The sequence below is a fragment of the Sphaerodactylus townsendi genome, linkage group LG14 (genome assembly GCF_021028975.2).
Source record: "Sphaerodactylus townsendi isolate TG3544 linkage group LG14, MPM_Stown_v2.3, whole genome shotgun sequence".
In the NCBI taxonomy this organism is placed as follows: Eukaryota; Metazoa; Chordata; class Lepidosauria; order Squamata; family Sphaerodactylidae; genus Sphaerodactylus; species Sphaerodactylus townsendi.
In genome coordinates, this window is record NC_059438.1 from 37,101,026 (window position 1) to 37,118,064 (window position 17,039).

General features: G+C 43.3%; 3 protein-coding genes across 3 annotated transcripts in view; all 3 read right to left on the reverse strand.

Annotated features, from left to right (window-relative positions):
- IK (IK cytokine) overlaps positions 1–17,039 on the reverse strand; it is a 375,513-nt gene that overhangs the window by 59,786 nt on the left and 298,688 nt on the right. The gene's annotated exons all lie outside the window — the stretch shown is intronic.
- On the reverse strand, positions 1,435–3,991 carry LOC125443734 (protocadherin alpha-5-like). The gene has a single exon (XM_048516032.1). The coding sequence runs from the start codon at positions 3,844–3,846 to the stop codon at positions 1,435–1,437; it is 2,412 nt and encodes an 803-aa protein (XP_048371989.1). The 5' UTR covers positions 3,847–3,991.
- Positions 6,744–11,579, reverse strand: LOC125443735 (protocadherin alpha-3-like). Its single transcript, XM_048516033.1, has 3 exons — positions 10,889–11,579; positions 8,976–10,648; positions 6,744–6,755 (listed from the first exon to the last, which is right to left on the reverse strand). The coding sequence occupies exons 1-3, from the start codon at positions 11,577–11,579 to the stop codon at positions 6,744–6,746; spliced, it is 2,376 nt and encodes a 791-aa protein (XP_048371990.1).

Consider the following 17,039-nt stretch of genomic DNA (forward strand, 5'->3'; position numbering starts at 1 on the left):
TTCTTACATAATTGCACTAGGAACAGGATAATAGATTTTAATCAACATATTACCAGGGCTTTCATCGCAATATATTTTTATAGTTCCGCTACTGGATCACGCTTGACAAAGGCCCCTTCCGCACACGCAAAATAATGCGTTTTCAAACCACTTTCACAACTGTTTGCAAGTGGATTTTTCTATTCCGCACAGCTTCAAAGAGCACTGAAAGCAGTTTGAAAGTGCATTATTCTGCATGTGCGGAATGAGCCAAAGACATTTTTTTACGTTAGACTACTTGATCAAGATTATTTGTCAAGCATTTACTAGCTAATAAACCATGTAATCCATGAGACAAATATAACTCAGCAACAAATCTATACTTGACGCTGACTAAACAAAAGTGAAGACTGGCTACCTTCCACCAGCAGTAATGCTATTGTCTTGCATTGTGGGAGGCTCCATATGCCAAAGAAAGTGTTATCGCTAGAGGAACGGACATGGGGATTCTTCAAGCCTGACACATTTATGAACAAGCATGCATAAGCATGGCCTATAGACTGCTTTGGTCAATTCACATCTTAAAAATAAAAGCTGGATGTGTTGCAACCCCAGATTAATTTTTCAATGACAGGATAACAGAAACCTACTATCACAACGTCAAATCTTATTTTTGCAGATATTTTCACCTAGCATTTGTTATTAGTTGATCCCATTCACTTTTATCATACTTATATCCTGCTGGCCACTAATTTCGGAAATAGTAACCGCTCCACCTTGAAGAAGTAATTCTGCCACTTCATTCTGCAGGAGGAAAAGAAAGGCCCGAGGTCCACTTACTCCAATAATGTTCGGATCTTGCCTATTATTTATGAAACTGGTATACACTGTATCATTGCAGGGTACTATTATTGCCTGTTATTTATGAAACTGGTATACACTGTTTCATTGCAGGGTACTATTATTGCCTGTTATTTATGAAACTGGTATACACTGTTTCATTGCAGGGTACTGATTGACACTTGACCACAGCTCAAAGGAATACGGACTTTTATACAAAGGGTTAACCAAACCATCCATGTCAGCAATGTGCAGAGTCTGGGAGAGATAGCACAGCATCAACTGTTGCCCATGAGAATTCCATAAGTTTCCCTAAAGCATTTCTAAGATCTTCATCACGGAATAGCTATTAGGCAAGGACATAACTTCAACAGCTCATGTAGCTTTCTTAATTTTACCAACTAAGAACGATGCAGTCCCCATGTCGCCGTATGTTCAGAATAATGAATATCATGAGCCTTGATCAAAACATAAACATGAAGTGCAATAAATGGAAGAGCAGTCAGATATTTAGGGTAGCACAGAGGTATAAGACTCTCTGATGTGACGTTGTCCTATGGTCCAGAAAAAAATTAAATAGTTCTACAACAGAAGGAAACAAATAAAGCACCTGTTTCAGGGCTCTACATTACTCACCTCTCCAGGGGAAGGGGGAACAAGATCCTTTGCATTTCCTACATCTCTGTTCACAGCAAAGACAGGAGTGTTGGGGCTAAAAACCATGAGGTCACTTTTGGGACAAGTCTCCCCACTCACCCCGGCCAGGATGCGGCTGTGCCGATTGGAATACGACCAGCTGCCCACTTCACTGGCACACACCAGCGTGGCCGTGCCAGGGCCGTACATCATCACCTCCTTCTCCTCACTCTGGCATCGCAGCGCCACGTAAACAAGGATGACCAGAAGGAACAAGCTTGACACGGAGCAGATGGCGATGATCAGGTAGAGATTGGCAGTGTCAGCCAAGGGCTTTGCATTTCCTGCTGTCCTAGGAAGTCGAGCATCTGTTTTGATGGCCTGGCTATTGGCCACCAAAGACACGCTCAGGGTGGCTGTGGCTGACATGGGGGGCTTGCCATGGTCCTTCACCACAACCAGCACATTTTGGCTTCCTCCATCCTCTACCTCATCCAGCATCCGTGTGGTGCTGATTTCACCACTGTACAACCCCACTCGCCAAGGGCCACTGTTTCCTTCATGCAGCTCATAGCGAAGCCAGGCATTGTAGCCGGAGTCAGCATCCAGGGCACGGATCTTGCCCAACATGTGTCCAGAAGGTACAGGGATGACTATCAAAGCAGGAGGCTCCTCCACAGACTGGGACACTACAGGTGTGTTGTCATTCTCGTCCAACACAAAGACTTGGATGGTCACGTTGCCACACAAGGAGGGCAGCCCAGAATCCTTGGCCCTCACCTGAAACTCCAGCAGCTTCAGCTCCTCATAATCCAAGGGCTGCAGGGCATACAGCTTCCCACTCTCTGAATGGACTGAGATGTAGCTTGAGAGCGGCCAGAGCTTCTCGTCCAGCCAGTAGCTGACCAAGGCATTCTCGGCCACATCTGGGTCTGAAGCAGACACTGTGAAGATGTGAGCTCCAGGGGGGTTGTTCTCTTTCACAAAGATTGTATAAGTGGGCTGTGCAAAAATGGGCGCATTGTCATTCACATCACTGATTGGCACTACCACGCTGCTGCTGGCTGAAAGTGGAGGAGTCCCTTCATCTCGAGCGATCACTACCATTCTGTATTCAGTTATCTGCTCCCGATCCAATGGCTCCACCAGCGTCAGTGAGAAGTAATTCTTAAAGGTAGATACCAGCTTGAAAGGGAGCAGGGGTGGCCGCAGAGAACAGTTCACTTGCCCATTGGCTCCAGAATCCCTATCTGATATACTGATTAAAGCCACCTCTGTTCCTAGCGAAGAGTCCTCTGGTACCGGCACCAATAGAAAAGTCACCAACATCTCTGGAACATTATCGTTTACATCCAGAATATCAATTAAAATTTTGCAATGTCCAGACAAGGGGTAACCGCCTTTATCTGTCGCTTCTGCTCGAATTTCATACGAATTAGTGCCTTCGTAGTCTAATTCTCCATTCAGCCTGATCTGCCCGGTATTTGGATCGATCTTAAAAATGGTATTTAATTTAGGTGGAGTTACACTACGAATGGAGTACGAGATCTCTTTATTGACACCTTCATCCAAGTCAGTGGCGTTAATCTTTGCCACTAATGTTCCACTGGAGGCATTTTCTAACATTTGGATCTTGTATACTGACTGGCTAAAGACAGGAGGGTTGTCGTTCACATCCAAGACTGTAATCATCAGATGGACTGTTCCTGTTAGCACCGGCTCACCACCATCAAAGGCTGTGAGCACTACGCGGTGCACAGGAATATCTTCTCTTTCCAGGGACTTTTTTATTATTAAACCTAAGGAGTTATCCCCACTCTTTTGGACATCTAACATGAAATGTTCATTAGGGCTGAGCTGATAATTTAACTGAGCATTTATACCAACATCAGCATCTAAGGCTCCCTCCAGAGGGAAAAAGGATCCTACAAGCCTTGATTCTAAAATGAGCAAGAGTTCCTCCTTTGCTGGGAAAAATGGAGTGTTGTCATTTATGTCTGCAATCTCCACTTCCACATGGAAGACCCGCAGGGGTTTATCCACAATCACCTCCAGGTGAACAGCACAAACAGGGATCTTGGCACACAGCTCTTCCCTGTCTATCTGCAAATTCACAAACAAGATCCCATTCTGCAAGTTCACTTCAAAATAATCTCCACGGCCTTTGGAAACTACCCGGAACATCCGAGGCACCAGCTCGCTCACCTGCAGTCCTAGGTCCTGGGCGATGCGGCCCACAAAGGTGCCGTGCTGGGATTCCTCCAACACTGAATAATGGAGCTGGCCGCTCCCCATTTCCCAGGCTGTGTGGAGCAAAACCAGCTGCAGCAGCTGCCTCCGCAGTGAGATACCTCCCCGAGGAAAAACCATCTCAGAAACATTCCACTTCATACCCCTGTATCATGCTTGGGAAAAAGATGTTGCTGACTTGCTGATGTCCTTTGCTCTCCTTCAGATTCAGGCAACGTCTGGATTTTTCAGCAGACAATGAAAAAGGAGGAAATGTTTTTTTCACGTCAGCAACATCAGATATTTAAAAGTAAAGAGCGACACCATGCGAAGAGATTTGTAAGTGCAATTCTTTGAATATTTTGTGAGGCCTTTACTCTGCCTTGTGTCATTTCCTCAAGTGCATACAGAAATATTCTTATTTGCCTTCGTAATACCTCAACACATCAGAAAATGCTTTAATGGATTAAAATGTACAATAACTTCAGTGTGGTACTGGTAATTCCTCATGACTCCCCTAACTTTGGAATCTTCCACCCTTATCATACAAACATGGATATTTTCATGCTTATCAAAGAAAGATAATTCAGTTGCAGAGGAAGCAAAGAAGGAGGACAAAAATAACAATTAAAAATGAGTAGAAAAGACAAAGACAGGCTCATTCCGCACATGCAGAATAATGCACTTTCAAACTGCTTTCAGTGCTCTTTGAAGCTGTGCGGAATAGCAAAATCCACTTGCAAACAGTTGTGAAAGTGGTTTGAAAATTCATTATTTTGTGTGTGCGGAAGGGGCCATAGATGCACAGTGGCCCTCACCAAAAGTAAATTCATGTTTCAGACAATACTGTGCTTGATATATTTTTATTATGGATTTACAAGTGTACTAAACATCTTGAAAAGCAAATGAGTGCAGATCCACCCATTGCAGGCAGTTCACAAAAGTGTATGCTGGGATAATATTTATTGCTCTTTAAGGTGCTAACAAGACACAGTTCGCCAGTACTTCAATGGTGCTTTCACAAGGGAACTCACCAGTTGACTGAGTGTCCTGCACAGACAACATTGACCCAAATCCTAGGTTTACTTATAACTGTTATTTCCTTGTATTGTCGAAGGCTTTCACGACCGGAATCACTGGGGTGCTGTGTGGTTTCCAGGCTGTATGGCCGTGTTCTAGCGGCATTCTCTCTTGACGTTTCGCCTGCATCTGTGGCTGGCATCTTTAGAGGATCTGATGGTAGGAATGGAAAGCAAGTGTAGTATATATACTGTGAGGTCAAAAGGTGAGGCCGTCTGAATAGAGTAGCCTGGCATGTGAGTCACAGAGAAGTCTGTAGCATGGGAGTAACAGTGAAGATAGCAAGGTCAATAGGTGGATGGATCTGAATAGAAGTATCCTGGTCTTTGTCCCCTTTGATTGTTATTTCCTTGCCATTCATTCATGTGAATTTGAAGGCCAGTATGTCATCATGCTGGGCAGGGACCAAGGAAACGTAGACTGGAATTCTGCCGGGGGCCACTAAAATTCACTAGATGATCTTGGTCAATCACTCTGTTACCCAAACTACACATCAGGTTGTTGTGTTGATATAACCCTTTCCATGGATGTCTCTTTGAGCTCCTTAAATTGAGATGATCTCCAATGTATATGGCTATGGTAAGCAGAACAAATTCCACTGAACAGTTCATTCTCTGGTGCAAAACTTGTAGCAGGGTCATGCTACAGACATAAAGACATTTAAAGGGAAAAAGAAAAGACACAAATGAAATCACAGAAATAAACATTTACTTGTTTTATTTATTGTATGGCATTGTTTCATATTACAGAGCAATTCAATCAAATGTGTATCCACCAATCCATTTAAAATCTCAGTAACTTAAAATATGAATACAATTTTTAAAATATAGTACTAATACATTTTAAATCATTAATCGGTTTCAAGCTTTTCCAAATGTTGCTGTGCTGTTTCTGTTAAAAAAGCAAAATCCAACATAAGTGCTTGTATGTCATCATTACTCCTTTACTACATTGAGAAATAAATATTATAGCTTTTCAGCACTTGAATCCAATCCCATATTTGATCAAATATGCATTAACTCAAAATCCACGAGATTGCACAGTATGGCAGGAGCTGTATACATTGTTCCAGGGTGCTCTACTGAACGGTGGAGCAAGACAAGACCTCTTGATTTCTCTAGTGCTACCTGGTTCTTCTCAACAGTTGGTCTTCCCAAAGTGTCGATCTTTTCCCTATTTTGACATTTCCTGCTAGATCCAGGAATGTTGCAAATATCTATTCTTCTAAAAATGTTCAAATGACATCCTAGCAGCCTCCAGAATACTCACAATTACTTCAGTGTGCATTGTTGGAACATAGTTCTTCAGTTTCTTTCAGAAGATCCACTGATACCATAGTATATGCCTTGTTAATATATCACCATCGACTTAGGATTCACTCTTCTCATGAAATGAATTATACCTGTAAGACCTGAAATGCTGCTTATTTTATTTAATTAGTTACATTAATTTAATTAATTAATCCTTCTTGGCTGACTGCAAGCGGATCTTGGGAGAATTTGAACCTTAGGATACGTTGACCCCTACATGATCTGACTGAGCAAATCCTCCTTCATCCTTTTGTATTGTTTTCTTTAGCATTCCTGTAACTAAAGAAGGTGGCAATTTCTATGCTATTTCTCCTCCCAATAAGCCAAATAGCCTTCTTCCTTTTCTCCAGCCTTCACTCCGTGTCAGGACTCAAAGAGCCTTGCTTTTGCTGATCTGAAGTCTTTCTGATCAGAGGTGGGATCCAACCAGTTCTCTCCACTTCTCTAGAAGTGGTTACTAATTTTTTCTGAGTGCCGAGAAGGGGCTACTAAAGCAACCTCCCTGCCCAATAGGGACTGGAGGTGCGTGTGTGCGGCGGCGCCACTGTTTGAATCCCACCACCATCGGAACCTGTTATGAAAATTTTTGGATCCCACCACTGGCCGTTCTTCCATCACTTGTTCTTCATCTTGAAAGCACAGACATGATTTCCCACTGGCAAGGACAGCTCACGGAAGAGGCTGAAGATTAAGAACAGAAAGGTACAGTGCCTGGACAACTCCACCTTTTCTTCCACTTACCTTTCGTAGCTCCTCTTCACCTCTGCCTTTCTCTTCGCTCTCCCTGCCAGATCGCCAGCTTCAGAAAGCAATTCCTAGGCTACCTTCTTCAGCTCTTCTTTTGTTCCCTCCCTCACCATCCTCTGACTCTTCACACACACACACACAGTAATTCATCCCCTGATCCCCTCTTCTCAAATTGCCCGACTGGGCTGCAGCTAGCCTTTTATTCTCTCTCACCAGACTCTTCACTGAATTAAAGCTCCATGTGTCTCAGGTTATCATCTTATTGACTCTAAAGACCAATTAAAACCATGAGGTGAGGTCACATCACACCATGTTTACGGGGTGGTTTGTCATGGCCTTCCCCGGTCATCTACACTTTACCCCCGGCAAGCTGGGTACTCATGTTATCAATCTTGGAAGGATGGAAGGCTGAGTCCACTGTCAGCTGGCTACCTAAAACTGATTCCCATCCAGTTAAAGCAAATAAAATATCCACTAATTGACCAGTCAGGGGTGAATGCAGAGGTGGGATCCAGCAGGTTCTCACCAGTTCCCGAGAGTGGGTTACTAATTATTTGTGTGTGCCGAGAGGGGGTGACTAATTGGGTCCGCTTTTCCACCTCCACGCCCTCGCCTAGCCGAGAGGCATCCTGCCTTTGAACGTGAAGGTCCCATATAGCAATTGCGACTAATAATGTAACTCCCTGAACTGGGTTAATCCCTTTCAGGTATTGCAATTCATGGATTCTCAGCCTTTCGTACCTTTTATCTCACCAGTCTCTATCAAAGAACCTGTGTGTTTCACCACTGCTGTGCTCAGATTTGTGAGTTGGGGCATTTTCTATAATGTGATAATGATGTAGAAATGACCTGGTGCAAAAAAAATTTTTGGGGTCGTGGTGGGGTGGCTGTCCGGGGGGGGGGGGGCATCCAACTCAGGTTTTGCCCAGGGCTCAGGTTTGCCTTTGCTGAGGGGGGACTGGCGAGGGAACCTGTTACTAAAAATTTTGGATCCCACCACTGGGTGAATGATATGTTAATTTCTGCACAAGGTAGAAAACCACATACAACAGGAAAGAAGCTCCTGAGACCTTAACTTCCGTCTGGCAAGATTTCTTGTATCCCTTTGAGCCGTGATGCCTCACCTTCTCCAGTCCTTGTTTAGCTGGATCTATATTACTGCCTCTCCCCTGCCCTCCACCCCATTCTCCCCTTTCTTTCCTCTCTTTGCTTTTCTTAAACTCTGCTTTTAGCTGCCAGAGTATAAGCAACTCCTACTCTGTTTGTATTGTTGCTGTTGATGGGCTATGTTGGGAAAGAGGATGGAGGAAGGATGGAGTTTGTTGCTATACTTACTATCTGATGTGGGAAAAAAACACAAAATATCTTAATGATGAAAGCCTGACCAATTAGAAGAAAAGCATTTTGAATCCTTGCATTTTATATAAATATGAGACTCACTTGACACCTCAGAGAGAAAACTCCCTTGGCAATGGAAACTAGGGCTGATTCCGCATGGGCCAAAAACAGTGGTTTGAAAACGGTGTGAAAACAGTATAAACCCTTTTGCACCATTTCAAACCCTTTTACACCAGTTTCACACCAGTTTCACACTACTTTTTTTGACCCATGTGGAATCAGCCTAGGTATCAGCTCCGCAATTAAGTGGGCTGCCCCAAGGCCTAGCTTTACTTCCCTCACAGAAGTAAAATCACCTCATATTTGCTTCATAATTTTAAAATCTCGTAGTGTTATACATTACCTTGTGAAAGACAGAATTATTATTCACACTGTGCATGCATATTTGATAACTTTCCATACAAAATTGTAGGTGTTTGTCAACCAAGGGATCTTTTCCACATCTCCCCAGGACCTACAGAAATTGATTAAGGATTTCAAGTATCCCAAGCAAGAAGCAGGAGACAGAGGCACACTGAGAGAGCCAGCAAAGCAGCAATGTGTTCGAACCAATGTGCCCAGAAAAAGGAACTTCTACTAGAAGGCAAAACCAAAAAATCTCAGGCTAGCACTTTTTTTTTCCATTTTGAAATTACAAGTACTTTTTCCACAGTGAATATTCAAAACATTTCCAGTGCTCTGAAGACTGGCATGCCATATGACAAACTAAAATACCAGAGAGAAATATCCCGAATCCAGAAAGCATTTGGAACTCACCTCTCCAGATGGATCTGGAAGTAGCTCCTTTCCATTCCTCAGTTCTCCATTCTCTGCAAAGACGGGTATGTTGGGAGTGAAGACCATAAAGTCGCTTTTGGCACCAGGCTCCCCACTCACCCCTGCCAGGATGTGGCTGTGGCGATTGGAATACGACCAGGTGCCCACTTCACTGGCACACACCAGCGTAGCTGTGCCAGGACCATACGTCATTGTCTCCTTCACCTGGCTCTGGCATCGAAGGGCCACATATATTATCACTGCCAGCAGGAACAAGCTAGACACTGCACAGATGGCAATGATGAGATACACGTTGCCATTGTCTACCAGTGCACCAGGATTAATACTCGTCCCAGGAAGATGGGCATCAACATGGATCATCTGTGATGTGAACAGCAGTGAGAAACTCAAAGTGGCTGTCGTTGACTGTGGCAGTTTGCCGTGATCCTTCACGAGCACCAGTAGGTCATAGGTGCTGCTGCCCTCTATCTCATCCAAAACATGTGTGGTGCTGATCTCACCATTGGAGCGCCCTACCTGCCAAGGCCCATTGGCCAATTCATGCAGCTCATAGTGTAGCCATGCATTATAGCCTGAGTCAGCATCCAGAGCATGGATCTTGCCTACTATCTGCCCTGCCATGATGGGAACCATCAGTGGGATGGGCCCCTCCTTTGGCCCTAACACCAATGGGGCATTGTCGTTCTCATCCGCCAAAAATACCTGCACTGTGACGTTGCTGCATAAAGAGGGCAGCCCAGCATCCTCAGCCCTCACTTGGAACTCCAGCATCTTTAACTCTTCGTAGTCCAACGGCTGCAAAGCATAGACCCTCCCACTTTCTGAGCGTACTGAGATGTAGCTTGACAATGGCCAGAGCTTCTCATCCAGCCAGTAGCTGACCAGCGCATTCTCTGCTACATCTGAGTCTGAGGCAGACACTGTGAAAATATGAGCACCAGGTGGGTTGTTCTCCTTCACAAAGACTGTGTATGACGGCTGTGAGAAAGTGGGTGCGTTGTCATTTATATCACTGATGGGCAGAACCAAGCTGCTACTTGCTGACAGCGATGGATCTCCTTGGTCTTGGGCTATCACCACCAGTTTAAACTCTGCTACTTGTTCTCGATCCAGAGGCTCAGCCAGCATGAGCGAGTGGTAATTCTTGAAGGTGGACACAAGTTTGAATGGTATTCCAGGGGGCCACAAGGAACAGTTTACTTGCCCGTTGGCCCCAGAATCCCTGTCCGAGATGCTGATCAAGGCTACCACTGTCCCTGGTGGGGAGTCCTCTGGCAGCGGCACCACCATGGACTTCAACAACATCTCAGGGGCATTGTCATTTACATCTAAAATTTCAATAAGGATAGTGCAGTGTCCAGATAAAGGAGGACTTCCTTTATCTTTTGCCTCAATCTCAATACTGTAAATACTATTCTCTTCAAAATCTACTTTTCCTTTCACTTTTATCTCACCTGTATCAGGATCAATAGCAAATGTATTAGAAGGAGCATTATTACTGAAGGAGTGAGAGATTTCCCAATTAATTCCCTCATCTAAGTCTGTTGCATTGAGATGAATAACTAGTGTCCCATCTGAAACACTTTCCAACAATTTCACCTTGTAAACAGATTGATTAAACACTGGTGCATTATCATTTGCATCTATCACAGGCCTTTTCCCCACTTACCTTAAGCCCCGCGCTACTCTCCGCAAGTAGCGCGGGGTCCCACTGCACTCCCCACGTCAAGGGCGGCAACAGTGCAGCCGCCCCGACGCTGCCGCTCTTGCGCCCGCTCAGCACGCAGCATTCCTGGCGCTGACGAAAACGGCGCCTTTGGATAGAAGCCGCGCACTCAGAGCAGCGCACAGCGACGGCGGCAGCAGGAGAAGTGGGGGGGAAAGGCCCATAGTTATCTCAAGATGGACTCTGCCTGAGAGTTCTGGTTGACCCCCATCAGTGGCCGTAAGTAATAGATGATGCCCAGATGTTTTTTCTCTGTCCAGTGGTTTGGTTAAAACAAGTACCAATGATATACTGTGTTGGTCATTAATCTTTTCTTCAACAGCAAAAAAATCTGTGGAATTAAGCTTGTACTTTAGCTGAGAATTAGAACCCATGTCTGCATCAGAGGCTGCCTGGAAATGGAAATATGACCCAAGAAGCACTGATTCTGCAACATTTAGAGTTTGTTTTCCTGCTGAAAATATAGGAGGATTGTCGTTTATATCCTGAATTTCCACCTCTGCATGGAAAACCCTCAAGGGTTTATCCATAATCACCTCCAGGTGAATGGCACAGTCAGCATTCTTGACACATAACTCCTCCCTGTCTATCCGGGAATTAACAAACAAGATTCCATTCTGGAGATTTACCTCAAAATAGTTCCCACGGCCCTGGGATTCCATCTGGAACATCCGAGGCACAAGTTCATCCACCTCCAATCCCAGATCCTGGGCAATACGGCCCACGAAAGTGCCGTGCTGGGATTCTTCCAGCACAGAATAATGGAGCTGGCCGTTCCCCATTTCCCAGGCAGCATAAAACAGAACCAGCTGCAGCAACTGCCTCCTCACGAGGAGGCCTCTTCTTGGAATAATCATCTCCAAAATATTCCTTTCCGACTCCCCTATTTTTTGTACCGTATCTTTGTAAATGAAATTAAAAAGTCAATCCACCCTGGTAATATTCCTCTTGCTCCTCTAGTAAGAAGAACCAAATGATCTCTGATGACAAAGCAAGGAAGGAGCCTTTGTCCCCACTATTCTCAGCAAGATATCTTAGCAGAGAGCGACATCAAGAGACTAAATGGATAAATACAATTATATTTATTGTCGAAGGCTTTCACAGCCGGAATCACTGGGGTGTTGTGTGGTTTCCGGGCTGTATGGCTGTATTCTAGCAGCATTCTTTCCTGACGTTTTGCCTGCATCTGTGGCTGGCATCTTCAGAGGATCTTCAGCATCAGAGAGTTGCCTCTCAGTCAGATTGATGATGGTCCGTGATGTGTCCAGTACAGGTTTCACCTGATGTTTTTGGCATTTGTAGAATTTTTGTTTCTGTCTTTTAGTGTGATAAGCCATGTCTTTCTCCATTTTGCTGTAGGCGAAGTTGTCAATTTTATCCCAGTCTTGTGTACTCATATTTTGGCTGGTATTGATATGAAGGAATAATAACTCCCTGAAGATGCCAGCCACAGATGCAGGCAAAACGTCAGGAGAGAATGCTGCTAGAACACGGCCATACAGCCTGGAAACCACACAGACCCAATTACAATTATATTCTCTGTAAGGTTTCACATTCTCCTTGAGTCTTTGGCTTTTACAAGCAGAATTGCCAGCATATTCTTTTCAGAAATATCTTCTAATATGCACTGTCTCCATTTACTCATCATGATCAGCTTATATTTATCTCACCATTGACATTTCTATCTATAAAGCCGGTATGACATATTAACATTTGTTCCTCTGGTATTTATTTCATTATTATTAATGCTGTTGTTAATATATAATCTTTTCACGTTTCATTCTGTTAGGAGTTTAAATCGCTGTTCGGCTACCTCTGTAAAACAACCAACTTTTGTACAGCGTTTACCAAGAATTATGGCACAATGTTTACAATATTCAGAATAACACTTATAGCTGACATTGAAAGGGAAACCAAAGGAATTGACTTACATTCCAGAAATCCTTCCTCCCCAAATTTTAATTCTGATATTTTGAATGAGGGACGTTCTCAAAACTTCTTTTGTTCAGTGGATTATCAGTGAACTCGCCAAACAAACTGAAACAAGTTTGTAATTTATTCTTCAATATATGCACATTCCAAATAGTATTCCAAGTAGCATGATTTTTTAAAAGGTTGATACATGTTTAATTCAGTATTGCCTGAGTTGTGGGGAGAAGTTCCAGAGAATTCATTTGATTCCTGTCCCATTTGATACATTTGCTATGGTCAATTCCATGTTGAACTTCTTTCTAAACATGGGGTTACCTTGACAATTCAAGGGAATACCATTACAGCCCTTTTCGTATAAACTTTGGCTCATTCCGCACATGCAGAATAATGCACTTTCAAACTGCTTTCAGTGCTCTTTGAAGCTGTGCGGAATGGCAAAATCCACTTGCAAACAGTTGTGAAAGTGGTTTGAAAACACATTATTTTGCGTGTGCCGAAGGGGCCTCTGAAAGGGTGCCATAACATCTAGAATGAACACCATATGCAAATACCGTGTTTCCCCGAAAACAAGACAGTGTCTTATATTAATTTTTGCTCCCAAAGATGTGCTGTCTTATTTTCAGGGGATGTCTTATTTTCTGTTCTGTTCGTCGGGCATGCTTCCAAACAAAAACTTTGCTACGTCTTACTTTCGGGGGATGCCTTATATTTCGCACTTCAGCAAAACCTCTCCTACGTCTTATTTTCAGGGGATGTCTTATATTCGGGGAAACAGGGTATATGTATTTTTAGAGAAAGGGGATACTGGTATCATTTGAAACAGCAGTTTGTCTCTAGTCCACAATTTCATAACCATGTAGTTAAGGGCTTTTAGGATATTTTTGACAAATTATATTCCTGTTCTTGGCAAGTGAGGAGGAGGAGGAGGTACAGCTCTGTGGGGATGATCAGACTGGAATTTCAGACAACCAGTGGAGTATAGTAGTTAATAGTGGTAGATTTTAATCAGGAGAACTTGGTTTGATTCCTCACTCATCCACATGAGTGGTGGACTTTAATCAGGCGAGTTTGTTTCCCCACTCCTGCACATGAAGCCTGTTGGGTGACCTTGGGCTAGTCACAGTTCTCTCAGAACTTTCTCAGTCCCATCTGCCTCATAAAGGTCTCTTGTGGGGTAAGGAAGAGAAGGAGTTTGTAAACCATTTTGAAACTCCTTACGGTTGAGAAAAGCGAAGTATAACTCCAAACTCTTCTTCGTCCACATCTTGCCATTCTCCTCAGTCTTTCAGTCTGGTCATCCACACAGAGCTGCCCGCCTCAAATTTTGTTAGAAAGCAGATTTATTAACATGACCACAGCATTTTCATCCACGTCGACCATGTACCTCACAGTGCAAAGGATCTTAATGGAAGCCGACCTGTACTATGTACTATGTACTTCTGCTTCCACTTTTAAATAATTATATTCTTCAAAATGCGGCACATCTTGAAGCTTTACACCTTCAGCATTCTGGTTTATGGCAAATAATTTCTGTTCACTTTTTGCAGTGTTGCTATTTTAATCATTTCTCTCTCTCTCATGTTGCATGTAACTAATGATGTGCCTTTGCCCAATCTGACAATGTAAATATTCCAATCAGATATGGAGTGCTGTCACAGGAATCCAGTACAGTGATGCTGATATTGATACTAATGATGCTTGTAGACATACCAGCTATCATTTTTTAAATCTTAAACTGGGGATGGAATCTTTCATAAGAACATAAGAACTAGCCTGCTGGATCAGACCAGAGTCCACCTAGTCCAGCTCTCTGCTACTCGCAGTGGCCCACCAGGTGCCTTTGGGAGCTCACGTGCAGGATGTGAAAGCAATGGCCTTCTGCTGCTGCTGCTGCTGCTGCCGAGCACCTGGTCTGCTAAGGCATTTGCAATCTGAGATCAAGGAGGATCAAGATTGGTAGCCATAGATCAACTTCTCCTCCATAAATCTGTCCAAGCCCTTTAAGAACATAAGAACATAAGAACATAAGAACAAGCCAGCTGGATCAGACCAGAGTCCATCTAGTCCAGCTCTCTGCTACTCGCAGTGGCCCACCAGGTTCCTTTGGGAGCTCACATGCAGGAGGTGAAAGCAATGGCCTTCTGCGGCTGTTGCTCCCGAGCACCTGGTCTGTTAAGGCATTTGCAATCTCAGATCAAAGAGGATCAAGATTGGTAGCCATAAATCGACTTCTCCTCCATAAATCTGTCCAAGCCCCTTTTAAAGCTATCCAGGTTAGTAGCCATCACCACCTCCTGTGGCAGCATATTCCAAACACCAATCACACGTTGCGTGAAGAAGTGTTTCCTTTTATTAGTCCTAATTCTTCCCCCCAGCATTTTCAATGAATGCCCCCTGGTTCTAGTATTGTGAGAAAGAGAGAAAAATTTCTCTCTGTCAACATTTTCTACCCCATGCATAATTTTATAGATAGCTTTTTAAAGCTATCCAGGTTAGTGGCCATCACCACTTCCTGTGGCAGCATATTCCAAACACCAATCACACGATATGATTGAAGTCCCAAATGCTGCAGCCTCTCCTCATAAGGAAGGTACTCCAATCCTCCAATCCTTTCATTCATCCTTTCATTCTATCACTTCATTTCATTCTATCCTTTCATTCATCCTTTCATTCTATCACTTTTCAAAAGCTAAACATTCTTTTTGTTGCCATGGATTTCCACCACGTGAGTCAAAACAGTTTATTTCAACGTCTGGAAATACACAATCCAGTAGCAGCAATTCAAATCCTAGAAGCAGAATCACCTCGACAGAATCGCCTTGTTTTGTTCCATTAAAACATTCATTATTGCTTGAAATTATAAAAGACTTATAAAACCGAACAGGAATGTTTGAAAGCTTTTACATCAAGCATCAGTTACTAATTAACAGATTTATCCAGAGTCAGGCTGGACTCATTATGCACTCCTATAATACACAGGTGGATTATCAGAAGCATCTCGGTGTCAACAATATCCACTCATCGCGCTTCCAAAGAATCCTATAAAAATGGCTCCAAAGCACAATAGCGCAGCGACTACAAGTAAATAATTGTCTATTAACCTGTTGTTCCATCTACAGACCGAGAAGGCAACAGACATTTGGTGCAATTTTAACAAGTAGAAATAGTCCATCACACAGTGCTGTCCCCCCTTCACACAACGCGGGGAAACGCTGGGTTGGTCATGTTGAAAGATGGTCCCCACTTTGTAAGCTGTGGAAATGTGCTTCCTTCAGGAGCTGGTTGATGTGGGGAAAAAAAGCATCTTGGTATAGTGCAGGGAACTTGATGCTGACATTATCTGACATTATCTGAAGGAGGCTGGTTTCTGGTCCACTACTTCTATCCGGACTGCTTATGTTGCTATTGCTGCAGCCACTCTCATCATCATCATAGTTTATTTACGGTCATTGACCAGCAAGATCCAAAAGCATTAAAATCATAAAATTTACAGATATTACAAATATACAGATTAAAACAGTTAACAAAATGCAGATAATATACAGTGCCTACCTCTGCCAGCAACCTTTGGGTTCACGGTCACCCAAAGTCAAATAACCTGTGGGTGATTCATTGAGAGATGTCGTAGTTTTGTTATTGATTGCCAGATGGAGTGACAACTGAAGGCTGTGGCAACCTATGGGAGTCAAATCAATTGTTTGCCCATTTCCTCGCCCCCTATCCCTTGTTCTGTGATAGGTGCCACTCTAACAAACTCTGTGTTTTATAGTGGAGTGTTGATACTGTATGCTGTTGTGATGCCTGGGCTCTGTTGGTGGGTTTTCAGTCTGGTCTGTGGAGAGGTGTATAGGAATGGCACTTTTGATGAGTCCATTTGGACTAAACTATTGATCAGACTCTGAATGGCTGCTGTATCTATCTGTCTTTTATGGACAATTGTTTTATTGTATTTTGGAATGCCAATAAAAGCTTGTCTATAAGATAGGGAAAAAATGCAGATAATAGGCCTCAGGAACTCAGAACATCAGCTCAAGATAATGAGTGGAATGTCAGTCTAATAAGAATTAATAATAATGATTAGCTGGCAGAGCCAGTAGAGCTCTGTCAGGCCTTCCTGATTTTACTTGATATCCGGCAACAGAATACGTTAGATTTTTATGGGTATCTGATAACAGTATTTTAACCTTTTCTTTCTTAGCCAAAGGAGAGTTTGTCTGGTCAAAGGACAGAAGCATCCAACGTATCTCATCATAGTATGAGCATTCAAACAATATATGTTCCAAGTTTTCAACACCTCCTATTTGACAACTACAAATTCTACCCTCAGTTGGTACTTTGTGATAAATCCCGTTGGTATAGTTAGACGAAAGGGCGTTGTAACTGAG